Genomic DNA, 13976 nt, shown 5'->3' on the forward strand with positions numbered 1-13976 from the left:
ACATTACATTCCTGCTGTTATAATTGATGGATGCTGTTTGTTGATTGGACAAAAAGCAAGGTATTGTTAATACGTTTGTAAGACTTTAAACATAGAGCCAAATTGATAAAAACAATCGCTTGATCCTTTGTTGTTGATAGTTTCTTGAATGATTTCGGCTACACGGACATTTTGTTGGACTAGCCAACTGAGCAGAACATTTTAAAGTAAAGGCATGTGTACGCAAAGTGCACTCATAAGGACGGCACTCATGGGACGGCAAATCCGAACGGAAATCATTCAGACGCAGAGCGAAACTTTTGATATACAGGAGTGTACACACTGCTAACTCCAAACTATTAGAAGTGAAGCGAAGTTCGACAGAAAAACCCAAGAAATACTTTTGGAATCTTAAAAGCTAACCTCTAGATCAAAAAGGGAACCATTCCGTCATACCAATTAGGAGAACGATTTTAGATAATGTGTTTTTTTTTTTATTTTCAGGTTATTTAAGGTACACAATTTGGTGCGATCCCTTTCGTTGGCGTTAGCGTATTTCACAAACAATGAATGGAACTTCCACGACGCCAACACTCTGAGTCTACACAACAAGTTATCGGAAACTGACAAAGTAATATACAATTGTGATATTTCATGTGTAGACATGAAGGAATTCGTTTTAGTTTGGTGTTACGGAGTTATAAAATATATCGTAAAAGACGATGTGGAGAACAGAAGTTACGCCTTACGGAAGCAGTCGGTGTTGAGAATAGTACATTATGTAGTACTCCCATTGTACTTGTACGGGTTATTTAAACTGACGTCGGCTGTCATTAAGTTTATATATTTTGTTGTTGTCATGTTTTGTAAGTACTTATTTGTATTATTTTAAATTGGTACTTTGCGATACATGGTCATGTGAAAACTCTGTTTTTATGGCATCCACAGTATTTGGTCTCGATTTTGCAAGACCAAATAAGCGAATAAATCTTATTAATTGATAAAGATTTCAATTGTAATTTGCCACAAGTATATCCACTGGACCGTAAAATATAAAGTAATGTAAGACTTATCCCTAACAAAAACTATTTGTTAGGGATAAGTCAAAATTTTTCGCCGAGATGGCCCAGTGCTTAAAATCTTAACCGATGATCAAGGGTTGGAATTCAGGCAAGCACCACTGATTTTCATACACTTAATTTGTGTGTATAATTCATCTCGCACTTGACGGTGAAGGAAAACGTCGTGAGGAAACCTGCATGTGTCTAATTTCACTGAAATTCTGCCACATGTGTATTTCACCAACCCAATATAATAAATAATATAAAAATAAATAAAACAACATGAATGATAAACATTTAATACATAATATAATAAAACACTATTACATAAGAACGACTACAAATACGTAATTATATAATAACCGAATACAGAGCTACATTATTCTAAAAAGACACTATTTACGTCACTCGTGTAGGACACGCTTAATTAAATGTTATAATCATTATAGCCAAATAGTTTCCGCCCGAATAGGGAGGGGGGGGGGTGTTTTCTGGTAGGTGTTGATACCCTACGTCCTTTTCTATATTTCATACCCGTGACAATGTGTATGCAAAATCTAATAAATGACAATGGGTGGAGTCGTTCAACAAGCTTGAAAAATAAACAAATTTACACATTAATAAAAAAAAGTTCAACACACACACATATACTTGCGTGCACGCATACATAACAATGGACATCATATTTGTTCCATTTTTTATTTTATTATTTCTTACTTCTTACTTTATACATTTATTTTTCTTTCATTGTTTCATTCATTAAACGGGAGTGGCGGCCTGGTGTCTTGTAGAACAGCTTATCTATTGCAAGCACCAGTCTTCACGTTTGTAATTGATATTTAAATGTTAAATGTCAATTTGGAAACTTTTTGTGAAGAAATAAATAAAATATATTTTTTTTAAATCGATATTTTATATTTCCCTTTTATCAGGGATAATTTAAATTATTATTATTATAACAGGATGTCGTATACCTGACATCTCACGATATTCTGCGGTGAGTTACGAATTTCTCCATCCAGAATAGCTCTATAAAGATTTATATAATAATAATATCCTGGGACATTTTTCACACACGGTCAACTGATCCCAAATTAAGCAGAACTTGTACTATGGAAACCAGACAACTGATATACTACAACTTTTGTAAATACATACTTGTATATATAATTACACCCAGACTCAGGACAAACAGACATGTTCATGCGCAAAAATATTTATCCTGGGTGGGAATCGAACCCACAACCTTCGGCGTGAAAGGCAAGCATCCACTCATCACGCCAACCGGATCGTCAGATTTATATGGATTTATTATATACTAGCAGAAGCTGCGGCCTCGCCATCTTGGAATTCAGTTTGTGACGAAAATTCTTCAAAATCTGCATTTCAACTTTCACAATGCCTATTTGAATTATACACACAAAATATTTAAATAGCTTGTAACTCACAAATAGCCTTATTAATTTAAAAAGAGGCAGTTCTTTAAAAATCACATAGATAATATAATTTTTTTATGTTATAATCCCAACACTTGTTGACTTCTAGAAGTTAGATTATAGTCCATACACGTATAGTCGATAGTTAAATAAACGAAACAAAAATACTATGACGTCACAGAATATTAATGGTCTATGAAGTCACCATACATTAACCACCAATTTTCATTAAAACTAAACTAAATTTAAATATTTTCCATACATTTAACAAAAACAGATAAAAAATTTATAGCTTATAATACGATAGCTTCCCTTTCTTTAGCGACGGGTATAATGTTGGCTGGAAATAGAAAAAAAAGTACTTTAATTAAAACTATTACTAGATTAACTTAAGAATTTTACGTCACTATCTTAAAATTGGAGAAAATCGGGTTTAATTTGAACTATTTAAGCCGGGATTTACTTTATCTAGAGAAATAAAAAAAATAAAAATAGTGGGAGTGCCAAGGTACACGAGAGTTGATGTGTAAGCATGCGAGCTCGTGTACCGATCTCACGCACGCATTAACACACTCACAATAACAAATCTTACGCTGACGTCATCTGACGCTCGAACTCTTCACACATATAAACTAAATACACGAAAGGGTCAAACAGGTGTAGCTTTGCATCGGTAAAGCCATTGCTTTATTTATCTGAAAGACTTGTAAGCGAGTGTTTGAAGTAGATATAATCGCCACCGGACGGTAAGTGGTCACCACCGCCATATAGATATTGGCACTGTAAGAAGCAATAACCTTTCTTTAAGTCGCAAATGCGCCGCGTTGGTAACTAAGATGTTATGTCCCTTGTGTACGTAGTTACACTGGCTCACTCATACTTGAACCTGTAACACAATAATAATAAGTATTGATATTTGGTACCCAGACGGGTTTGCACAAAACTGCTAAGTCTAAATCTAGTAAAAATTTTATTTAATTTCATGTGGTTGACATAGGACTTTTTTTAATTTAATTCCAGTTGTAATTTTTTATTAGCCAACTGCGCGGGACATTTTATAGGACACAAGTGTGTGCACAAACACAGGTGCACTCTCTATTCCCTCACTCTCATAATCCGATGGGACGACAATCCGACACGACCGGAAAGAGTTCAGGCGCAGATCCAACGGCTTTACGTGCTTTCCGAGGCACGGGAGTGTTCACAATTCCAACTTCTAGACTCCGGGCTGCTACTGAGATTTTTCGACATAAAGTCCAGTAACTTTTTATCAGCCTTACCTGGGGTTAGACCTCGGGGTCTGCGGCATATCTAGCCACTATACCAACGAGGCAGTCATTTGGTAGCATATTGCCAATATAACTCAAGAGGTGAATACTTACCATCACACTATTTATTATATTTATTTACAATCGACTATTTTATCAAGTCATACAATTAAAAACAATTGTAACAAGAACAAAAAAAAATTATAACTACAGAAGCGGTTATAACTCGCTTATAGCTTTTCGTTTATTTCAAAAGATTTTTAAATATATATGTAAAAGATATTAAAAGTAACAAAAGTGTTTGGAAGGTTACGTCCAATCGCTTGTCTGGAACTAGCTTAAAATTTAGTTAGGCATGCCACAGGCCATCAGAGAGCTTCATTATATTCGCCTTGTGAACTGTCGTTACCTGAATAATTGAGAAACAAGAAACGTTTATTTAGTAAAGGCAAATAGTACAACGTAAACAAAAAATGGTAGGCACGTAAATGGATCAGCTGATGGTGAGACATCACCAACGCCCATGGACATTGCCTGCTGTAACATATATTAACCAATCCTTACAATTTTAATGTGTCACTAAACTTAGGAACTGAGATGTTATATAATAATAATATCCCCACCGACGTATCTTTACGTTGCCGACATGGTGGGGCTTGTGCGCTTCAATGATTCTTAGGGCTATGCCAATAGAGCTACTCATGTTGGATTGGCCTAAGATGAGAAGACAGACTAAGAGAGATACAACCCAAGCCAAGGTGGAACAGCGTACGCCGAGGGCTCCATGACTAAGGGGGTACTTAGTCGTTAGTATGCGAACTTTAGAGACAAGGGGACCTCTAATTTAATTTACCCTTATCACAGTGAATGCAGGGCTCTGCTGTGATTGACTTTTATGTCCCTAGCCACTTGTGGAAATAATATGATAACTAGGTCCAAAACTAAAAAATATATACAGGCGAACGTGCCATTGTTAGAAGAAGAGTCCACGCAGACTTCTAATTCATCCTCCAAATCTTTATTCCCATTAATACCCTCTTCATCACCAATTTTGTATACATCTTCATCAAATTCATCATCAACCGGTGCTCAACTGGCAGATGCTGCGCAGGAGACAAGTTTTGTCAGTGAACCTGTGCCCACCACCAGTGGCGTAAAAAAACGTAAAAAGTGGAGTATGGAAATGAATAAGTTCATCCTACGTACCTACCTATATCTTACAAATTTAGAATCAGACACAAATTCATATCTTTCTTCATTACATATAAAATTTATAGATAAATTAATAAAAAAATAAACAGTTGCGCTGTTTGTTACATAGCGACAAGACGTATTAACTATTGGTGCTTTAATATTATTTGCCAAAATATAATAGTTTTCAACAATAACTTTGTAAATATAAAAGTGATTTACATATGTTTAACGTTCGTCAAGTGCATCGTGATCTACTTCGTGCGTCAAGACGTTAATGAGCTTCATATTGAAAAAACATACCGCAACCGATAGGTCATTGACCACACATAAACAACGTACAAAACTGATAACTATTTTTGCCCGGTCAACTTAAACAGTTGTTGGAACAGAGGTTTCGAACGCACCGCATACGCAGTCGACACAGGTTCAAATCTCACTTGTGCGCATCTATTTTTTTTTTTTTTGGTTACGAAGTAATAATATGGAGTTCGCCTGCTGTAGCAAATCAATAAATGATGCTGAAGATCCTATTGTATGTACATCTTGCGATAGGGAATTCCATGTAGCTTGTATGCTACAGCTAAAAGATCAAGAACTAAAACCGGACGATGATCTTAGACTCTCCTGGCGGTGTTCATCGTGTACCTCAAATAATTCTCGGGACAACAAATCTGATACCCCAATTCGCAATGTCACAAAGCGGTCCAAGCAAAAAACTGATAAGAGTACGTCTTCTGAAAGAAATACACATAAGGTAAATCTCACTGCGCTACAAATATCAAGAGATGAAATTCGAAATGTTATTAAATCTGAGTTTAAAGAGGCTTTTTCTGGATTTCAAAATATCCTTGAGGATGTTAAAAAGGAAATTTTGTCACTCCAAAACTCTGTGAAATTTTTAAGTGATACTCATGATGCGATTCTTAAGAGACTAGAAACAGCCGAGAATGGGATAAAAAAGTGTGATGCATTATATTCCGATGTAAAAAACTGCCAATTATCTATGATAAGCCTCCAAAATGAAATTAATAATAAGGAACAATGGTCCAGGCGTTCTAATGTTGAGATTATTGGCCTTCCCGAATTCAAAAACGAAAATTTAATGACAACAATGAATAAGTTATCGGAACTGGTGGATCACTCAGCTTACAGTCATTCGGACATCGATTTTATAACCCGCGTGGTCCCTAAAAACAATGCTTCTAAAAAACCAAGACCCGTAATTATTCGATTTTTGTCTAGATGGAAGAAGGATGATTTCCTTGCTAGATTACGAGCAAAGAAGAATATCAGGGCTTGCGACCTTGGCTACGTGGGAAATACTAATCGTGTTTACTTTAACGATCACCTAACAAGTGCTAATAAGGCGCTTCTTCGTAAAACAAATGAAATAGCTCGCGATAAAAAATATACGTATATTTGGGTAAAAAACTGTTCTATTATGGCTAGAAAAACTGACACTAGCCCTGTTATTCATATACTTAACGAATGTGATTTAAAAAAATTGTAATACGCGCAATTAATTTATCCAACATATTATATATAAGTACGTTTGGTGGCTTCTTTATAAATTTACTAAAATTATGTTGGCTTTTCTATTTAATTGTAATTTTATTAGGCTTTGAGAGAGAGATGAAACTGCTAAATCTGTTTAACGTTTATTCTATTTGTATAATTTTGGAAAGGAGAATTATTATAATTAATTTAGATGAAATGGTCAGTTTAAATGTATTTAGTATAATTCTTAAGTCTTATATGATTTATAAATTACTTATTTCGCAATGGTATCCAAAAAAGCGATTTTGTACCAAAACGTGCGAGGTCTCAGAACAAAAACTTCTGAGTTTTTTTCAAATATATTAAATTGTGAACATGACATAATTTGTCTAACTGAAACGTGGTTTTTACCTGGAATTTTTGATTCAGAAATTTTTGATAGTCGCTACAAAAACGATAAAATGGGAGGCGGTGTCATGATTGCGGTGCGTAACGGACTCGTTGTTAAAGACCCTGTCTTTTTGCCGTCAAACGATATTGTTTCCTGTGACGTTTTTTCATTATGCGTAGCTTTAAGGACAAAAGGTAAGCCCGTTAATTGTAGATTTTTTTGTTGTTATTTTCCTCAGTCGCATTCACAATTTCAAGATCAGTTGAACTTTTATGAACGTATCTCTGAATTAGTGATATTGAATCCGAAAGATATATTTTTAATAGTTGGTGATTTTAATGTTCCCAGTGCTATTTGGTCTCCTTCGTCCACATCCGCTGAGCTCTGTGAGAATATTGGAAACTCAATGGTCAATGCAATGTCTTCCTTCATGTCCTTAAATAACTTTTCCCAATATAACTTAGTCTCAAACAACAATAATCGCCAATTAGACCTTGTCTTCAGTAACTCAAATTGTAGGGTTATGCGCTGTGAAACACCTTTAGTAAAGGAAGATTTACACCATCCCACGTTGGATATTATGTTAATAGATATTAACATTAGTAGCTTTCTTAGCCCTCCTCGTATTGTTAAACTTTTTCATAAAGCTGACTATAAAATAATTAATGAATTATTGGCTAACATTGATTGGTCGGTTATTTCTGATTACTATGATATTGACACATCCGTTGAGAAATTCTATTACATAATCAATGATATAATTACAATGAATATTCCTTCTAAAGTGGTTGTTGATCTTAGTAAGTATCCAGCGTGGTATTCTCCTGCACTTATTAAAATTATTAAAGAAAAACTAAAATATCACAAAAAATGGAAAATGTATGATAATTACAGTGATTACAGTACTTTTAAATTACTTCGTGATAGACAAAAAAGGGTTGAAAAGACATGCTACGATAACTATCTTGATTTTGCGGAAAATAATATTTTGAGAAACTCTAAGTGTTTTTGGACATTTGTCAAGACCAAACAGAATACAAACGACATACCTGAGCGGCTATATTATAACGATATCTCAACAAGTGACGGTCAGCAAATAAGCAATCTATTTAATGAATATTTCTATACATCCTTTGAACATAGTACACATCTTAACAATTTTTCCTGTAACAGTCAAAATAATAGTGGATATGCTAATACAATTAATTTGTCATCTGTTGATATTTCACTTGCTGATGTTCGTAAGTATTTGAAAACCTTAAATATTAAAAAAGGTAGCGGACCCGACGGTATACCACCTCTTTTTCTAAGTAAATGCTATATGACTATATCTATTCCTTTACATTTATTGTTTTGTATTTCCCTTCATACATGTACTATGCCTTCAATTTGGAAACAGTCTTATGTTGTGCCTATTTTTAAAAAGGGAGATAGACATGATATCAAAAATTATCGTCCTATTTCGAAATTAAGTTCAATTCCAAAACTTTTTGAACGTATAATTTATGACAAAATCTTTCCAAGCATACGTCCCATAATTATTGACCAGCAGCATGGATTTATTAACAAGAAATCAACTGAAACTAATTTGTGTGAATTCACTGACTATGTTTTGACTGCAATGGACAAAGGATATCAGGTGGACGTTGTGTACACCGATTACTCCAAAGCGTTTGACAAAATCTCTCATTCTATCTCAATAGCAAAAATGGAGTTCATCGGTGTACATGGTGACCTCCTTAGATGGATCAAGTCATATTTATTGAATAGAAGTCAAGCCGTGACTGTGAAAGGATGTTGCTCATCTTTTCTACCCGTTCCATCTGGAGGCCCTCAAGGCTCACATCTTGGACCACTGTTTTTTAATATATATATAAATGATGTTGTTTCGGTATTTGCATCTTCTAAATTTCTATTATATGCTGATGATACAAAAACTTATAAAATTATTAAGAGTGTTGATGATTGTATTAGTCTGCAAAAAGATTTGAACTTACTTAGCGATTATTGTACTACCAATTCGCTATTTTTGAATACAAAGAAATGTAATTGTATAACATATACCAGAAAAAGAAAAGTGATCATTTACAACTACCGATTTAAGGAAGATGATATAAAACGTGTATCAGTGGTCAAAGATCTTGGAATAACACTCGATTCTAAACTTCTTTTCGATGAACACATAAATTCCATAACTTCTAAAGCGTTTCGTATGCTAGGATTTGTGCTGAGGATTTCCAGAGAGTTTAAGCGTGTTTCAACTTTTGCTCTTTTATATAAATCATTTGTGAGACCTATTCTAGAATACGCTTGCACTGTCTGGAATCCACAGTATAGTAAATATATAGAATTCATCGAAAATATTCAGGAAAAGTTTTTAAAATATTTAAAATTTTTGTCTATAAATAATTTGAATCAAGTAGAAAGGATACCGACAACTGAACAGAGACGACTTGAACGTGATATGGTGTTTTTATATAAATTGATCCACAACATATTTGATTCCCCTTATCTCCTTTCTAAAATAAATATCAAGTGTCCTCGCCCTGGTAGTCGCAACAAATCTATTTTTGATTTTCCATTGACAAAGACTAAATGTGCAGCAAATGCACTTATTAATAGATCATCTAAACAGTACAATAAAACATTTATTGAATGTGATATATTTCATCTCTCCCTTAAAAAATTCAAACTGCAAGTAAAAGAAATGTTATACTCTGAAGAGTCTTAATTTACTCATGCATTTTTAATTAATTAATTATAATTTGATTATTTATTATTAAATTATGTTTTATTGATTTAAAAATTAAATTTATATTAAATTAAATTATATAAATGAATTATATAATTTCATGCACCTATTAAATATAAAAAATGTCTTGTTTTGTAATTACTTATGATTAATTTATAAATGGAAACTGTTTTGGTTTAAGAATTGTTTTATATTTTTTATTTTATTGTAATTATTTCACTGTTTGTTTCCTGTACACTAAATAAATAAATAAATAAATAAATATCCACATATGGAAGTAAGCAGACAGAGAATTGCTGACCAACGTAGAGCTATTATATTATATTATATTATACAAAAGAAATTATTACCACAAGAAACCATTGATCAGATTTACGATGAAGTTAGATCAGAATTGCAAGTAATCCAAACTCAGTTACAACAAAACGCTACAAATCTTAAAACATCCTAACAGGAAATCTTAACACACTAACAGGAAAACGTATGAAATGGACAAATGAATGCAATGAAGCAATTATTAGGATTTATTTCAAAATAACACAATTAGAGACTAATAAGACCGCTTATAGAAAACGTTTGTATGAAGAGTTTATAAACTTATACCCAGAGTTTACACACATTACAGAGCAAAGATTAGCGGATCAACGAAGGGCCTGCCTGACATCAAAATCAGGCAAAGTGATGTGCGTGCGGAGCTGCAATCACTTGATATACGGAAAGCTAGCGGTCCCGATGGAATATCAGCCATTGTGCTGAAGAAGTGCGCGGCGGAGCTGTCTCCTGTGTTAACGCGCCTGTTCCAACTTTCTCTCTCTTCGGGATGTGTGCCGGGAGCTTGGAGAAGAGCTAATGTGCAAGCGGTTCCCAAAAAAGGGGATCGGTCTGACCCGGCAAATTATCGACCAATAGCTATCACCTCAGTACTTTGTAAGGTGATGGAACGGATTTTAAACAACCAACTGATCCATTACCTAGAAGATCACTGTCTGATTAATGATCGTCAGTACGGGTTTCGACCAAAACGGTCCACAGGTGATCTTCTAGCGTACGTAACACACCTCTGGGGTGAAGCTATCGACAAGCATGGAGAATCGTTGGCTGTCAGCCTCGATATCTCCAAGGCTTTCGACAGGGTATGGCACAGAAGTCTTCTCTCCAAGCTGCCGGCATATGGTCTGCCTGCTCAGCTATGCACCTGGATTGCCAGCTTCCTACACAAGCGTAGCCTTCGTGTTTTAGTAGATGGTTGCGCTTCACAATTCTATGTAGTGAATGCTGGGGTCCCCCAGGGATCTGTGCTATCTCCGACACTCTTTCGTTTGCATATCAATGATATGCTCTCCCTTGGGAACATACATTGCTATGCAGATGATAGTACAGTGCATGGTGGATACCACAGACGCGCAGTAGCTGGGCGGGCGGAAACTTAGGAGAGGCGGGAGAATCTTGTCATTGAACTCGATAGGACGTTAGAGCTCATCGCCAAATGGGGTTCTGATAATCTTGTTGAGTTTAATGCCAAGAAAACACAGGTATGCGCTATCACAGCGAAAAAGTCACCATTTTACCCTCATCCCTCCCTCTGTGGCACACCGCTGATGATACAAAGCAAAATCGCCATGCTGGGGATGGACGTTCGCTGCGACCTTAGTCCAAGGGATTACATCGAGGCTATTATAAAAACAGCTTCACGGAAACTCGGAGTTCTGAACAAGGTGCGGCGTTTTTTCACGCCACAACAACTGTGCCTGTTATACAAAACACAGGTATGGTCTTGCGTTGAATATTGCTCGCACCTTTGGGATGGCTCCGCTAAGTACCTACTAGAGGCCTTGGACCGGTTGCAGCGACGTGCAGTACGCATTATTGGCGACGTAAAGGTCACAAACACCCTTGAACCTATACAATTGTGTCGCGAGATAGCAGCATTGATTGTCATAGTAATTGTAGTCATATGCATATGTGTCATTAATAGAGAAAGTTGGTTTATTTTGCACTACGGTTCTCATTCTGTCCTGTTCCGTCGTGATGTAAGTTAGGCCTATAACCAAATTGTGTTTGGGGTCTATAATTATTACTATTAAAAGGTGGACGGTAAGCTAACTGTTGCATAGGTCGGTGTCCGTATTGAGGATTAATTCTAAGCCAGGCTATTTTTTAATGATTTTATTTTTTGAGGGCTATTTTTGGAATTCAACCTTTAGATTAATGTAGACCGATTTTTAAAGTTAGCAAAATCTTAACACTAGCCGGATTGTATATAATGGATGTAGTCATGTTTGTAAAAAAATATCCAAATTTATTCGAAAAAGCAGGTGATAGAAGCAGACTTGGATTAATAAATCCTACTAGGTTATTGATACCATCTCGCCACTGTGCTCTCTTCCGAAAAAAATTCCTACATAATGTGCATCAAAATATTTAATAATATACCAAATAGCTTAAGGGATATTACCGTTAAGGTTAGTAAGGTCTAAGCTTAAAAAATGGTTAATAGATAAAAAAAATTACTATATAAATGAATATTTCGAAAAAACAAATTATTCAATGTTTACTGCAAAAAACAAAAAGATAAAAGCCTACACTGAACCTACTATTAATTCCGAACAGATAAATAAAAAGACGTCGGAAAAATATCTTGGTTTGATACTCGACAATAAGATGACATGGGAACCACACATCCAAAAAATCATATCAAAATTATCATCGTTGACCAGAGCTCTTCGTGGTGTAGCGCGATGTTTACCGCGAAAAGTAAAATATCTGATATATAACTCATTGGTGAAACCACATTCGATTACTCAATTGAGATCTGGGGGACTGCGGCGAAAGTACACCTTAAGAAAATACAAACCGCTCAAAATAAATTGATTAAAGTGTTATTTAACTGCAACTTCCTAACATCATCTGAAAAAAATTATAAAAATACTAAAATAGTAAATATCGCACAAACATATGCCTATAAAACGTGCTTTCAGCTCGAACTCCAAAACCGATTCGATTGCCTAGCAGACTGCGAGGAGGTGGACACATACAACGACAGGTTTGTGGAAATTGTCCGTACGGCTGGGTCTAAGACCTTCAAGACCAGCCGTACAAAAGGAACCAAAAACATCTCTGTCTCTACCCTACGGCATATGGAGGAAAAGGCTGAAGGTTAAACCCGCCATGTAGTTTCAAAAGGCCTTCGATACGTTCGCATTTGGTCTCATAGAACTTATCTCGAGCAGTTCGAATTTTTCTAGCAATGAGCTTATCCAATTCGTCGTACCTCTTTGGGTCTGCGGTTTTATGTGTTCGGCGTTCATCCATTAATTTCAGGATCTCCTCAGTCATCCATTGCTGTTTCTTGACTAGATGGTCAGGCTGCAGATAAGTCCGACAAATATTGCTGACCGTATCCTTGAGTATTGACCGCGTTGTCAAAGATGTTGATGGGCAGGTCATGTGCTCGTTAGCCCATTCGTTTATAGCATTTGAAACTCTTGCTTTAACTATGGATTCTTTCAACATATTTAAATCTGTGCGAAAATTTTGTTTTTGCTGAGCCAATTTTTTAAATTTACAGTGTAGTGTTGCTGCGACAGGATTATGATCAGACTTTATATCTGCTCCCGGTTATGTAACACAGTCCTTGATTGAATTTCGAAATCTTTTGTTGACCAATACAAAATCTATTTGATTACGAACTATGTTATCAGCTGCATGTTGTGGCGAGGTCCAGGTGTACAAACGACGAGGATGAAGCTTAAAGAGGGTATTTGCTAGCATAAATCCTTTCTCTTGGCAGAACTCTATTAAAGTATCACCTCTTTCATTTCTGGTTCCTAATCCGTAATCCCCTGTCACCCCTGGTACAGACATGGAACCAACCTTAGCGTTGAAGTCGCCCATTATTACATTTAAATCATGTTTTTTGGTATATTGCAAGAGAGTTTCAACTTGACCATAGAACTCCTCAATTTCAGTCAAAGGCCGAATTACACTCTGGAGGAAACGTGAAATTGTATGAATTAGTGTTATTTTCATTATACGCAGTTGCAGTTACGGCAAGCTGCCTCCCTATACTAGAAAATTAATTATTTACAGAGTCTATGCTATTATTTATATTATTGTTAGGACTTAAAAGATTTTCAGCTGACGTTTTCTGTTTTGTATAATCTATAATTGATTTGATTGCATTCCAAGATTCTTTATTAGTTTTTGCATTACATAAAAGCGTTTTCTCAAAGTTTCTTTTAAGCTTTCTCAACAGAGAGTTACAAAAGTTCCGGTATCGCTTATATGTAACCTCGAGAATTACGTTATTTGGTTCATTTTTGTGTAGTTTATCTCTATTCCGGATACAACGTAGAAGTCCAGTGGTTATCCATGGTTTAAGTGTTTTTTTTTTACTAG

At 35.3% G+C, this 13976-nt stretch overlaps 1 protein-coding gene across 1 annotated transcript in view; it reads right to left on the minus strand.

Annotated features, from left to right (window-relative positions):
* Positions 1–2769: 2769 nt before the first annotated feature.
* Positions 2770–13976, minus strand: part of LOC126778735 (isocitrate dehydrogenase [NAD] subunit gamma, mitochondrial-like) — a 28467-nt gene continuing 17260 nt past the window's right edge. Inside the window, exon 3 of the mRNA XM_050502357.1 lies at positions 2770–2816. Coding sequence (XP_050358314.1) covers positions 2770–2816 — 47 coding nt within the window. The remainder of the gene's footprint in view (positions 2817–13976) is intronic.

Source organism: Nymphalis io, chromosome 27 (genome assembly GCF_905147045.1).
Source record: "Nymphalis io chromosome 27, ilAglIoxx1.1, whole genome shotgun sequence".
Taxonomy (NCBI): Eukaryota; Metazoa; Arthropoda; class Insecta; order Lepidoptera; family Nymphalidae; genus Nymphalis; species Nymphalis io.